Source organism: Sorghum bicolor, chromosome 6 (genome assembly GCF_000003195.3).
Source record: "Sorghum bicolor cultivar BTx623 chromosome 6, Sorghum_bicolor_NCBIv3, whole genome shotgun sequence".
NCBI classification, from domain to species: domain Eukaryota; kingdom Viridiplantae; phylum Streptophyta; class Magnoliopsida; order Poales; family Poaceae; genus Sorghum; species Sorghum bicolor.
This window is the reverse complement of record NC_012875.2, coordinates 51,823,517-51,836,449: the sequence shown is the minus strand read 5'-3', so window position 1 is coordinate 51,836,449 and position 12,933 is coordinate 51,823,517. Positions and strand designations below refer to the sequence as shown.

At 42.3% G+C, this 12,933-nt stretch overlaps 3 protein-coding genes across 5 annotated transcripts; 2 read left to right on the top strand and 1 right to left on the bottom strand.

Moving 5' to 3' along the window:
* On the top strand, nt 4-2,723 carry LOC8058340. 2 transcript variants are annotated; one of them, XM_021462253.1, is made up of 3 exons: nt 4-213; nt 450-509; nt 1,354-2,723. In XM_021462253.1, the coding sequence occupies exon 3, from the start codon at nt 1,370-1,372 to the stop codon at nt 2,360-2,362; it is 993 nt and encodes a 330-aa protein (XP_021317928.1). In that variant the 5' UTR covers nt 4-213; nt 450-509; nt 1,354-1,369; the 3' UTR covers nt 2,363-2,723. The 2 variants fall into 2 exon arrangements, with proteins under 2 accessions (XP_021317928.1, XP_002448232.1); XM_002448187.2 differs by lacking the exon at nt 450-509 and having other exon boundaries at nt 5-213.
* On the top strand, nt 4,282-7,710 carry LOC8083321 (vesicle-associated protein 1-2). Of its 2 annotated transcripts, none has more exons than XM_021462885.1 (9): nt 4,282-4,622; nt 4,850-4,920; nt 5,043-5,124; nt 5,222-5,337; nt 5,414-5,569; nt 5,657-5,689; nt 5,779-5,820; nt 6,891-6,968; nt 7,329-7,710. In XM_021462885.1, the coding sequence occupies exons 1-9, from the start codon at nt 4,565-4,567 to the stop codon at nt 7,434-7,436; spliced, it is 744 nt and encodes a 247-aa protein (XP_021318560.1). In that variant the 5' UTR covers nt 4,282-4,564; the 3' UTR covers nt 7,437-7,710. The 2 variants fall into 2 exon arrangements, with proteins under 2 accessions (XP_021318560.1, XP_002448231.1); XM_002448186.2 differs by having other exon boundaries at nt 4,286-4,622; nt 5,651-5,689.
* LOC8083320 lies at nt 9,076-12,771 on the bottom strand. Its single transcript, XM_002446810.2, has 6 exons — nt 12,425-12,771; nt 12,114-12,221; nt 11,821-11,982; nt 11,684-11,744; nt 10,532-10,656; nt 9,076-9,422 (listed from the first exon to the last, which is right to left on the bottom strand). Exons 1-6 carry the CDS (start codon nt 12,731-12,733, stop codon nt 9,357-9,359), a joined length of 831 nt encoding a protein of 276 aa, XP_002446855.1. The 5' UTR covers nt 12,734-12,771; the 3' UTR covers nt 9,076-9,356.

Here is a 12,933-nt window from a genome sequence, read left to right as displayed (position 1 = left end):
TAGCCATGGAAGAATTGCTCTCGTACGACTGCAGTTGTTTCTTCTTGTTCTCCCGTTCACCTCGCCCGGCCCGAGAGCTATACGCTCGATTCGGCCGCTTGCTGCATCAACGGGGACAAGAGGAACAACCGAACACGCCGCCGCCGCCGCCTACTCCCAGCTGCCCCCGTCTTTGCCGGACCCTTTGCCGGCGACGAGCACCCACCGCACCAGGTATGCCTCCTGTGCAAAACTGAGCACCCGAACCCTAATTTAAGCTATCTGTATTCGGATCTGATCTAATCACAAGTGTGCGAGTATGTGTATGAATGTATTATGCCTACCAAGTACCAACTTCGTTCTTTTGACAAAAAAAAATATCCGGTGTACATGGGTACACCCGTGTCCTTTATTTGGGTACAGGTCTTCGAGTTTTTAGTCTCGATTGAGTTAATTGTGTTATTATACAGTTTATGAACCTCAGCAGCCAAGGGATCAGAAGTGGTGGTGTTTAGTCAGCTATCACACAGGTCCTGAATTTCTTGATGTGCAAATCGGGTGTTATGATGTTTCTCAATTCTGAGACTCACTGTGTTCAAACTTGATTTATGTTTTTAGTACTGTAACCAATCTATCATACTAATTAGTGCTTATTAGTACTCTTAGGTAAAGGATTTTCTACTAGCATCAGTTCATTCAACGTTTGGTAAAACCTATCAGACACAGAAAATGTTGCAATTGTACACATAACCTTTTAATGCTTCACCGGGCTCTTGAATACGGAGTATTATGTTATTGGAGTTAGCTAGTTAGTCGTGCTGTACACTAGATGTTGAAACTCTAGTTTATTTGATAATTCTTAATTTATTGCTGTGGAATCAAGGTGATCACCTCCAAAAGGGATTGCATGTTTTGTCCATCCATAAGTCCTTGAGCATTGGCTTTAGACCTTCAGTGTTGTTCTTGAAGGCATCTTACCAGTAGGGAGGTACGAAGCCTAGATGGTATGTTCATGTCGTTTAGAGAACAAACACAAGATGACAAAGCTGAACTTGGAGTTCAATTCTTTAGAAGAAATTTATTAACAAAAACTTAAATCATTTACTGAAACAAGGCAGTATGAATTTGCCTACTGTACTAAGTTTAAGTTCTTTATTGTGCCATTACTTTTGAATCTATGATCCACTGGCCACAGACACTGATACCTTGATTCAGTACCATCCACCAAGTGTTTTTGTTGGATACAAGGGCAATCAAATACTAAGACAATCATTAATCTAACTTGGATTACTATTATATCTGATTTTTTAGTTTCTCTTGACTTCATTAGAGAGATGCTAATTTGTTTCACTTCTTTTGCGGTTCTGGAGACAGATTGACATCCTATACCATGGCTTCTCTGCTTTGTCCACAAATAAAGTTAAGCAAAGTATTTGTTAGGAGGAGGTTTCATGAGAGTGGACAGACCAATTTGCCAAGGTCTCTTCACTGGAAACCCTTGCGACCAGGCCATCTTGAAAATCTTGTGCTGCGATGCACCGAGAATTTGTCATGGGAAACCTCTCTTCCATATGCCTCTGTCGAGGATGGTGCCAGTATCATCAAGGGAACAGGTGTTGTTGAACCTATTGATACAGAAGAAGCTCCACAGATTCCAATCCTCCAGAGTGATGAAGATGTTGTGGAGGTGAATAATGAACCTTCTTGGCAGCTAAAGGCATTTAAACTGCCATTGTGGCTACTAGGGCCTTCGGTTCTGTTGGTTACGGGTATAGTTCCAACTTTATGGTTGCCACTGTCTTCAGTGTTTCATGGTCCCAACATTGCTGGCCTTCTATCTCTAGTTGGACTTGATTTCATTTTTAATATGGGAGCGATGTTGTTTTTCCTTATGGCTGATGCATGCGGCCGTCAAGAGAACAATATTTTGGACCTGAAAAGGCAGATCCCATTTTCCTACAGGTTCTGGAATCTGGCTGCTACCATAGTAGGCTTTGTTGTTCCATTTGCCCTGTTTTTTGCAACTCGTAGGGGCACTCTACAGCCACAACTACCATTCATTCCATTTGCAGTGTTGCTTGGACCATATCTTTTACTCCTATCTGTACAGATGTTGACTGAGATGCTTACATGGCACTGGAAATCGCCGGTATGGTTGGTAGCTCCTGTGGTTTATGAAGGCTATCGAGTACTACAGCTGATGAGGGGTCTCCAGTTAGCTGACGAAATTAGTGCGCCTGGCTGGATGGTGCAGAGTCTTCGTGGCCTGGTATCATGGTGGGTACTCGTCCTTGGAGTCCAATTGATGCGCGTTGCCTGGTTCGCTGGACTCAGTTTTGCTAGAAATTCAAGGTATGGAGAAAGTGATGATATGAACCAGTAAGTCGTACAAGAAAAACTTGAGGTGTCTTCTTTTTGGGGGGCTCATGGTACTTCAACCTGCAACAATGCTCTTCGTGTTGATGGTGGTGCGATTTTAGTTGCTGGACGTACAGAAAGGCCGAACATCCTTGAAAACCTGCAATGCTTGGGCAATAGTTTTGTAAGTGTTTTTCTTTTTTGTTTGCCTGTGGTAAATAGTGCAGCTACTCTTATGCTGGAGCAGAGCAGGAGCCAGGCTGCTAGATACTTCATATTATGAACAGTGTAATTATTGTAGTATATATATATATATATACAGGAACATGATCATTTGACTGAGCACCATACTAAACACAAACATCACTGTGTACGTTCCTTGAATATACTAGTACTGTATACCCTTTACATCGCCCAGATGGCCTTGTTTAGTTCAAAAAAATTTTACAAAATTTTTTAAATTTCTCATCACATCGAATCTTTAGACGCATGCATGGAGTATTAAATATAAACGAAAATAAAAACTAATTGTACAGTTTGATTGGAATTGACGAGATGAATCTTTTGAGCCTAGTTAGTCTATAATTGGATAATATTTGTCAAATACAAACAAAAATGCTACAGTGTCGATTTTCTAATTTTTTTTGAACTAAACAAGGCCCATTTGTTGCCAAAATGTCAACAGAATCAGCTGCTTTTGCTTTTTTTCCCCCCTGCCGCGATACTGCATCTCCACTCTCCTCATTGTGAGGTGATAGTCATGTGCAGGCTAATCAAGCTAAACAAAGTTTAGCAAGTCACGTTTCCTCTGCGTAATCTTTGTTGATACGGATGTAACACTATATCATGTGGCAATCACGACAAACTGACCTGATGTATCTTGAGACTAGTATATGATACCTTACGCCTCCCCTACCAGGTCAAAAGTTCAAACCTACAGCCATCGAATCTCTCTGTTTTTTTTTTTTAAAAAGCTTTCCACGATGATCCAACGCCTAAAATGAGTGAACTCCACGCTTGAACGGCCAAGTCAAATGATGAGTTAAAGAGGGACAAAGATAAGGAGTAACATTAAAGGAATTTCAAATACCAAATCCATGTCTTGTTTGGAACGCAGACAAAAAGTAGTTTGATTGCATGATTTTTGTGGTTACTGGTTAAAAGAAAGGGTAAATCTATACCTCATTCGAGTGTTGGAGCGCTCAATTCCTCTTGTTCTCCATTTTTGGCCTCTGCTTCTTTTCTCAATTTCCAGCGAGCTTAAAAGAGATTTTTGGAGAGATAGGCAAGCCAGACAATGAGGGTGGAAGAGACAGTGGCGAGGCAAAGGTGGCGGTGATACTGCTAGAGCAGGCGACACAGGCGGTGGTTGGTTCCAGAGAGACCCTACCGTGCCGTGACGTGGCGGTGCGTCAGAATGAGAAAGAAGGTGCGAAGATAAAAAAAATCAAATGTTTTAGACATCAAAAACACTGTTTTATAGACAGACGACACGGACGAAGGCCTTGTTTAGTTCCATTTTTTTTTTGCAAAATGGACACCGTAGCATTTTCGTTTGTATTTGATAAATATTATTTAATTATGGATTAACTAGGCTCAAAAAATCTATCTCACAAATTATAGACAAATTGTGTAATTAGTTATTATTTTTATTTATATTTAATGCTCTATGACGCAAGATTCGATATGGTTACAATTTTTTTTAAGGAACTAAAGAAGGCCTTAAAAAAAGCCAAAATGACATCTAGAAGTACATTGCAATGCGTTATTGCTCTTTAGAGCATTCACCTACCAAACTTTTTTGCCGTTTTCCAGAGAAAGGAAACGGCGGTAAAGGCATGAGTCTTTTTTAAACCCAGATCGTGCTCGCCTAGTCGCCTCCAGCGTGGCAGCGTCGCCGGCCTCCCACATGCCGACTCTCCTTTGACAGACAGAGGTCGCACCAACCCGCATTCCCTTCCGCCTTCCGCTCTCCCTAGTTCCTACCAACTCCCGTTTTCTACGGCGATTCCAAATTCCCATCTGCTACTGCTCCACTCCACTCCAGACTCCACTCAACTCCAGGCTCTTGCTCTGCTCCTGTGGGCGAGCGCAAACCCGCCTCGCTTCCCCAAACCCTAGTTCCTCGCTCGCCCGCGTGGCCTGCGAGGCTGCCACCCCCGGATCAAGTCCGTACAGCGCCCCCCGAGCGCGCGTCCACCCCCTCCCGGACTCCAGCGGCGGCGGGATGGGGTCTGACTCCAAGGGCTTGCTCGAGATCGAGCCCCTCGAGCTCCGATTCCCATGTACGGTTCCTCGGCCGAACATTCCCTCGTGTCCTAGTTAGTTTAGTGTTTCCTGCACATGCTTTCGTGTTGTTTTCTGAAGCGGAATTTGGGCGGTTGCTGGGGTGCCTGCTCACAGATTCTCCCGCATGTTTTCCCCCCTATTTAAGAATAAGAATGTCGAGGGAGTTTTGGCTTTGTTGTCGCGCTGATTTTCTCTCTCGTTGGTTTGTTCCCCAATCACGCAGTCGAGACAAAGAAGCAGATCTCGTGCTCTATGCAGTTGACGAACAGAACAGATGACTACATCGGCTTTAAGGTAAACTCTGTATTCTGAGGGCGGCCACCTTTTCCAACTCAGCTAGATTGCTTTGTCAAGGTCATAGAAGTCAGCAACTCCGTGAAACGTTGAGATGATTGGGTGGATTTTGTGTCTGTTAGGTTAAGACAACGAGCCCGAAGAAGTACTGTGTCCGGCCGAACAGCGGCATTGTGCCACCTCGGTCCACCAGCGATGTCATCGGTAATTCCAGCAGCCATCTCCTTCCCTACAAGTTCATTTTACATGGGCCTCCCCCAGATTATTATCGAAATGCTTGACACACTTTGCAATTTCTCAGTGGCAATGCAAGCACAAAAGGAGGCACCACCAGACATGCAGTGCAAGGACAAGTTTCTTGTGCAAAGTGTAATTGTGGCGGAAGGGACGTTAGTCAAGGACATCACTGGACATATGGTAAATGTTATCATCTCTGTGAAGATTTTCCAGCAGATGTTTGTTTCTGAAATGCTTGACGTTGTACCTTGTGTAGTTTCTCAAAGAATCAGGTAATGTGGTGGATGAGGTTAAGCTGAAGGTTGTCTACGTCCCGCCACCCAAACCACCATCCCCAGTGCGTGAGGGATCTGAAGAAGGCTCATCACCCCGAGCTTCATTATCTGATGGTAGTAACTTGAATTATCTAGAGGTATGGCCTGCAAGTGTTATTTTCTTGTTTCATTTCCTTGTTTGTCCATAAATAATTCTCCTGTGATTGGTTGCTTTTTAGATGCAGACAACGAGGGAATCTGATGAGCCACTGTTTTCCGTTAGTATCTTAACCTTCATGCACATTTACAGATTACTTCTCTTTCTCAGACTGATTTAAACTTGCTCATTGCTCATTGCTTGTTACAGGCTGTTAAAACTCACAAAGATCAAGAAGACTACACCTCTGAGGTGAGCTCTAGTAAAGATAATCTTAATGTATCCTCTCTGTGTGTTTCAACCAAATCTTAACGAAGCTTACACTTGAATCTTCCATTGAAGTTAATTTCAAGGTGCCTTGGGGGCTGGTGATAAAAACCTGTGTTTTTTTTAAAGTGTCAATTGACTGGTTGACCACTACAATGAACAGGACCATTGCTAAGCTGATGGTACCTAAGCATCACATATTTGGAATGAATGCAACTATTATCTCCAGAATTTTGCAGCTCATGTGCTTTACAACTATGAATGATAAACATTTTAGAGAGCCACACTAACACCTTGAAGTTAGGAGTGCCGGTTCAAATGCTAATGAGATATTGAGACTGACTTGGTGAATTTTATGTGGCACGGTGGCACCTGTCAATGATTTGAGTATATATATTATGCACCTTCATCAGATTTATAAAAAGAGACATTTAGCAGCTTAAGCCTCATCACGTGGTGCGATAGAATTCTATCAAGAACCTGTATAGACACCTGAAACCACTTTACAACAGGTTGATAGTAATTATCCAAAACTGATGATGTTCTCCTTTGTATTATTGGAAGTTTGGGATTTTGATTTTGATCCTTGTTCAAGGAGATACATAAGCTACTATTGACTATGTTTATGCTCTAGCCTGCTCAGTCATTGTACATGTCATACCTGCACAAGATTGCAGCACTGTGCATCAACATCCATACAGTGGAGTTGGTTAAGTTTCCAGGGTGCTGCTGCGTGATTGATGTTTGTAGCTTCAGCTTATACTTATTGTCAATTTGTCATGCTCCTGTGTATATTTTGGCATGGTCCTTGTATGCATCCACCTCAGTATTGATATTGATTTATGCAATCTCCATTACCCATTGGTCCTTTGTACTTTTGTAGTTAGTCTTAGTGTGAACTGTGAAGTTGTCTGCTGTAGCTGGTCTCACAAAATATCAAGCGTTATTATATCTTAGCACTGTTGTTAACTTGTCTCACAAAGTAGTTAATGTGGTCCAACATTTGAGTTGCATTTTGTGAATAAGGCACCTTATCCCTATTGTTCTCTGTGTAGACATCTGCTTTGATTTCAAAGTTGACAGAAGAGAGAAACTCTGCCGTTCAGCAGAACAATAAGCTTCGAGAGGAACTGGTTAGTCCATTCTATCTTTATGCAAATATTTTGCGCATGCTCTACTATTCTATTGCAGCAGTTTTTTTTCCCTGTAGTTGAGGTTCATTCCTATATGTGCATTTGTCCTTGGGAAACATTAGCTCTTTCCACTCCCACTATATTTTCATCAGGAACTCATCTCTAATCCTTTTTCCTTCTCATTTTTGACTCTTTACAATCATATGTATGCATCTATTTACATTTCTTTAGGTTCATAACGTTCCACAAAGGTGATATCCATGATTTTCTAGGCAAACTTTTTATATTGCATCCATAACTAGCTCTGCATGTAGAAATATAGTACATCTGTAACTAAAACGTCTTGCTTAATCTCAATAGGACCTTTTGAGGAGGGAAGTCAGCAAGCAGAATGGTGGATTCTCCTTTGTGGTCGTGGTGGCCATTGCTCTCCTGGGAATGCTACTAGGATATATCATGAAGAGATAGAGTTCGTGTGACTCGCGTCATGTTAGACCGGTTTTCCTCACAATATTGAATATTGTCTAATGCACTTTTCACATGTACACTGCTACTCCATAGCATATTCATATGGTGTCTTGCGTAATTGCGTGCATGGGATGGCTAGTCACCAGTCACCACACACAGGCTGTCAGGCAATAAGTCTGTGTCCTTAATCTTGTTTTAGCTGTTATATGTTAGTGTGTGCAACTAAAAATTTGGGTAATTAATGATATCTTTTTGGTAGACCGTTGAGATTAAATCTTTTCAGGCATCTAGGGTGTAATTGGTTTGTGTAACAGCCAACCCTAGCCTGTTATGGGAGCCAAACCCTTGGTGGACAGGCTCAGGCCGAGCGAACCCAACATTGCCATGTTTGGTTGCTTGTAATGATTAGCCTGGCCAAGCAACATTGTCATGTTTGGTTGCTTGTACTTCGTTAGCCCAGCCAAGTTTGGATAGTGCATGGTTGGTTGCACGAGAACATATTTCATGAGATAAAAATAGATAAATAATCATCACGATATTTATTATGTGCAAGTGCAACTATTCTTCTATAGTTATTAATCATCTTATTATTTGATGAAGCCTATCTTGAATTAAAAAACATGTTTGCCATTCTCGTTTCTGGCCTAAAGCACCTTTTGCACCTATTGAGCCAGGCCCAATTACTCGAGCAGGCAACAAAACGTGCTCAATGCTTATGGGCCTGATTGATTGACTATCAAATACCATCCTATTTCATGCATATTTATTTATATGACTCTTTAGAATTTCATTAGAAGTATTGTTATTTAGATACGTGTATCCAAATTTCGGTCAAATATTGTATTAATGCAAGTCATAGTGGGCTGAAATGTGAATGAGGTGGCACCCCCTCATTTTGCTCCAGCTAATCATGGAGTACTGCTTCAAAATTATAGACACAGCAGATGGATTAGGAAGATTAATAGCTAAGCATCTAATATGCTCTCGAAAAAATAACAACCAATCTCGCTTGACAACAAATTGCCACTCAATGTGTCACTCAATCGCGAATTGGATGTCCAATGGATTAAAGGAGTTCGGAAGGGAAAAAATAGAAGGAACAACAAGAGCTCAGGAAGTGAAGAAGCAACCATACATACGCCTGCCGTAGTTTTTTTAATCATTAATTAATTAAGAAGAAAATAGGGAACTTGATCTCTACATCCGCAATTTGATCTTTGCTCAGTTTGATCTCTACATCTGCAATTTGATATACAATTCAAGTTGAAAGAGGACTGGAACCTGTTGTTGGTCGTATGATCACACCTAAACAGTTGAGTTAGGCTCGCTTCCTTTCAATTATGGCGGATTTAGAGATCAAACTGAGCAGTGAGCCAAGGAAAACAGAGTGCTGTACTTCAGTATCATTTCGGGGGGAAAACTGTGTAATGTGTGAGCAGAACCACATGCGGACTGGACTGGTTCACATTAAAACAGTGGACGTACATCTTTCAAAAAAAAAAAACACACACACACACACACAGACACATTGGACGTTCATCTTTCAAAAAAAAAAACAATGGACGTACGATAGTTACTACTAGAGCCCGAAATAAAAAGAAGACAATAGTGATACATAAAGGTATTAGTAGCGCACCTCTTAAAAAAAAACTTTAAAAGCTACGATTGCAGCAACTGTGATTTTCAGAATCTGTTTGTTTACACGGAGGAACAGTCATGTAGAATCATAAAATCCCTGGTCAAATGGACTTTGACAAGCTCCAACAACAAAGGTTATGTTCAATGGCTAAAAGGGAAACACAAATGGGTTTCATTGACTCACTCTATGTCCGCCCGCTATGCCAGTAATGTTGATGCAATGTCACAGGCTGGACCATGCATAACTATAGTACAAGCATCTTCAGACCAGCAACATCATCCTCACTTCTCATGCTCCTGCAACATGTTGCATTGAGATACAATGCTGCGGAAATCCTCGAGGTTTATCTGTGGAGCGACAAAATCAAGATGTTAGAAAATAGGGGAGAAAGTATAGTGGAATTGGAGGTTGAAAGAACCTTATATTTCTAGTGCTTGTTCAACATTGGCAATCATGAACAGATGTATATAAGGCTGTCTCCAACAAAGGAGACCTAAAACAGATACCCATTCTATGTTATAGGTCATGCACAGTAAAATAAATAACACCCTAAATCTCTCCTCCTCCAACAGCTACCGCAATTAGAACACCCAAAACTGCCGCTCGTCATGGACACGACGCACTGCTGTGGCCCCCGCAGACGCCGCGAACCTGGATCAGCCTTCGTCTTTGCCCACGCGCTGCTGGAAGCCACCACCCCGGCCGCAACCCTCGCCATGGGGCGGTGCAAAGCTGGCGGGCAGTAGCTGCTGGATCCTCCGCTGGCCTATCGGACAGGGCAAGCAGCTCTCCAGACCCATGCGTATCGGCGGTAGCCGGAGCTGGTGCATCTGGTACCTCCGCGTCCGCAGCGCCGCCAAGAACAGAGACCGCCACCACCACGCAGTGCGTCTGGGAGCGTGCCGTCGCGGCGTGCCCTCACCCGAGGAAGAGGCACAGTCATTCCACTCCAGCTGCGTGGAGACGCAAAGACACCGAAGAGGACGCATATTTGCGTTTCACAACGACTACGACGCAAAATAGGTTGTAGGTTTGGGTACTCGGTTGGAGGATGTTTTTTTACTACTAAAACACTGTGCAAGAGGCATTTTGGGTATGGGTCTTATTTTGCCTATCTTGTTGGAGATAGTCTAAAGAAGAATTTCCGGAATAGGAATCAGTAGTACACATCCACAATGCTAACTGATGTCTCATTAAATTGACAAGTTAAAGAGATTGATATCCATTGAATTGCAGATTCAGCGTGTTCATGGTGATCACGGTGTTTTCAAAGATACAGATCAACTTGCTTTGGTGGGGCAAATAAAAACGAGGAAACAAAATTGTCAGTTCTGGTTCATTTCCAGGTGCTAGTGAATGCTTAGCAAATCACATGAACCAGACTGGTTCTACCTTTTCAAGTGGGTTCCAAATAAAAACATTGATACTTAAACTTGAGTGGAAATCAAAGACAAACCTTTCCATCACTGTCACTATCAAAGCAACGGATCATCTTAGATATCTCAGAATCTGTCCAGATGAAATCATTTATTGTAGCCATTCTTTCAAGATCCCATGGCGTAATATATCCTTTACCAACTTCTGTGAAACAAAATATGAACAAATCAATACTGTTTGCACAAGTAATATACCAAGAACAGTATTTTCACAGAGCATGCAGTAAGTATAAGCAATAAGTGTATCAATCATTTTTTTCAATAAAAGTGTATCAATCATTTGTTTGCTCTTTAGGCCTTGCTTAGTTCCCAAAAAAATTTGCAAAATTTTTCAGATTCCATGTTACATCGAATCTTTAGACGCATGCATGAAGCATTAAATATAGACGAAAATAAAAACTAATTACAAAGTTCACCTGTAATTTACGAGACGAATCTTTTGATCCTAGTTAGTATATGATTGGACAATATTTATCAAATACAAACGAAAGTGCTACAGTATCAAATTTGAAAAAAAAAATGGAACTAAACAAGGCCTTAGATAACTATATATCCATTTCCCTCACAACAAATACCCAGAGAAGCTACTTCGAGGCTAGTAATTTCAGTTTGACTCATGATATACATAGAGTACTACTTACTAACACCTGTGCTACCATTTTTTGGCAGATATTGCACGATAAATGGATTGTAGATCAAAGTAAGTTAACAAATGTTCCTACCAGCTTCTGCAGAAATTAAATTGCGAGCAACCAATGAAGCGAAAGTGCATCAGTTATTCCTTTCAAGTCTGTGTGCACCAACATATTATGATAACGGCATAGTCCTTCTCTAGAAACAAGACTAGAATACATGCTAGTTTTAAGTTTGGTTTAAGCTTCTATCTTGCATCTAAACCTACAACCGATCCATAAGCAGATGGGGATTGGGAGGGGGGGGGAAGGGGCTAATTCTATGAGCTACAAACAAGTATGAGATGGTCAAACTAGACTATAAAAGTCCGCACAAGAGCAGATTCAAACGAAAATTGATTGAAACCAAGTTACTTTGAGTTCATTACATCATGAAAATACTATTCATTGCACTTAAGAAGATCCTAGAATAACGATCAATATTCAACCCATTTGATGGGTCAGACATGTAGAATGAATTTTGGTGTGAGATAAGAGTACCGTCAAATGAGAAGAAGAATGCAACCACATCATCTTCTGTCAGCTGAATCCTGCTCTTACCCTTTGGGGGAAAAAATGTGTGTCAAACATACATGGCACAGGTGAAATTGGTACAAGTCAAGCTTGAAGGGACGTACCAGCTTTTTAATCTTCTTGTTCTTAGCTGTGTCGTGAACCGATGCTTTGCTGTTGTTCTTGTGTGGAGTACTTTCACTCGCTCCTGTTACTGTGCTTGATGTTTCTGCACCCAATGCAGTCGCTGGCTTTTCTGAATATTCCGCCAGGGAGAGAGCAATTGCCTGTATATTATAGTTGAAAGTGCTAACTAAAGCATAAAATGAAAACTTAGCAGAAACGTTTAGGATTTGAGCGCCATTCTAGGGTCAATATTGCTCTGGTGGTGTTGGTGTATTCGTGGTTATCACAATACCTGCTGTAAGGCTGCATCATCATCCACCACATCAGCCAAAGAAGCACTACCCTTGGTAGGTGTGCTCTTTGTAGATTTACCAGATTTTGACAATTTCTTTTTCTTTCCCTGAAACAAAAATGAGGGAACAATTATGCAACACATCTGTGGTATAATACTAGAAGCTACCAAATCGTACCCCATTGTGCTCTTAAACCCCCATTGTGCAGTAAAAATCACCATTTATGAGGGTGACGCCTAGACGGCTAGACCCCATCAAAAAATGAAGATGAATGGACGACACACAACTGAGGAAAGGGGAAGCCCCGCACCTTGGCGCGTGACCTAGAAGCTGATTTCCCCTCTCCCTCCACCTCTTCGTCTTGCGCGCTCTCCGACGAGCTCTCGTCGTCCTCCTCAACGCCGCCGCTATCGGACGGGACGTACTCCTCGTCCTCGTCGGCGGACCGCTTCTTCTGCTTCCCCTTTGCCGCCCCCGGCGACGGGTTGCGGAGGAGAGGGGAAGCTGCGAGGCTGCGGAGGCCCAGGGCCTCGAGGCGGGCCTCGTTTTCGCGTATCCGCGACAGCCGCTGCTTCTCATACTCGGTCAGCTGTTCGTCGGTTTCTCTTCCCGCCGCCATGGCGACGGCCGCAAAAGGTCCTCATTCCCTTCCCCAACGCTTATTATATTCTCACTCATCAAAAAGAAAAGAAAAGAAAAGGAAATTTGGGCTGTTTTCTTAGGCCGTTGGAGATTTGGGCCCAACGGCCTCCGTGGTTCGTAGGCCGCATTCGTTTGGGCCTCCGATGCAATGGAAATAAAGAGTCTCAGGAAATGAAA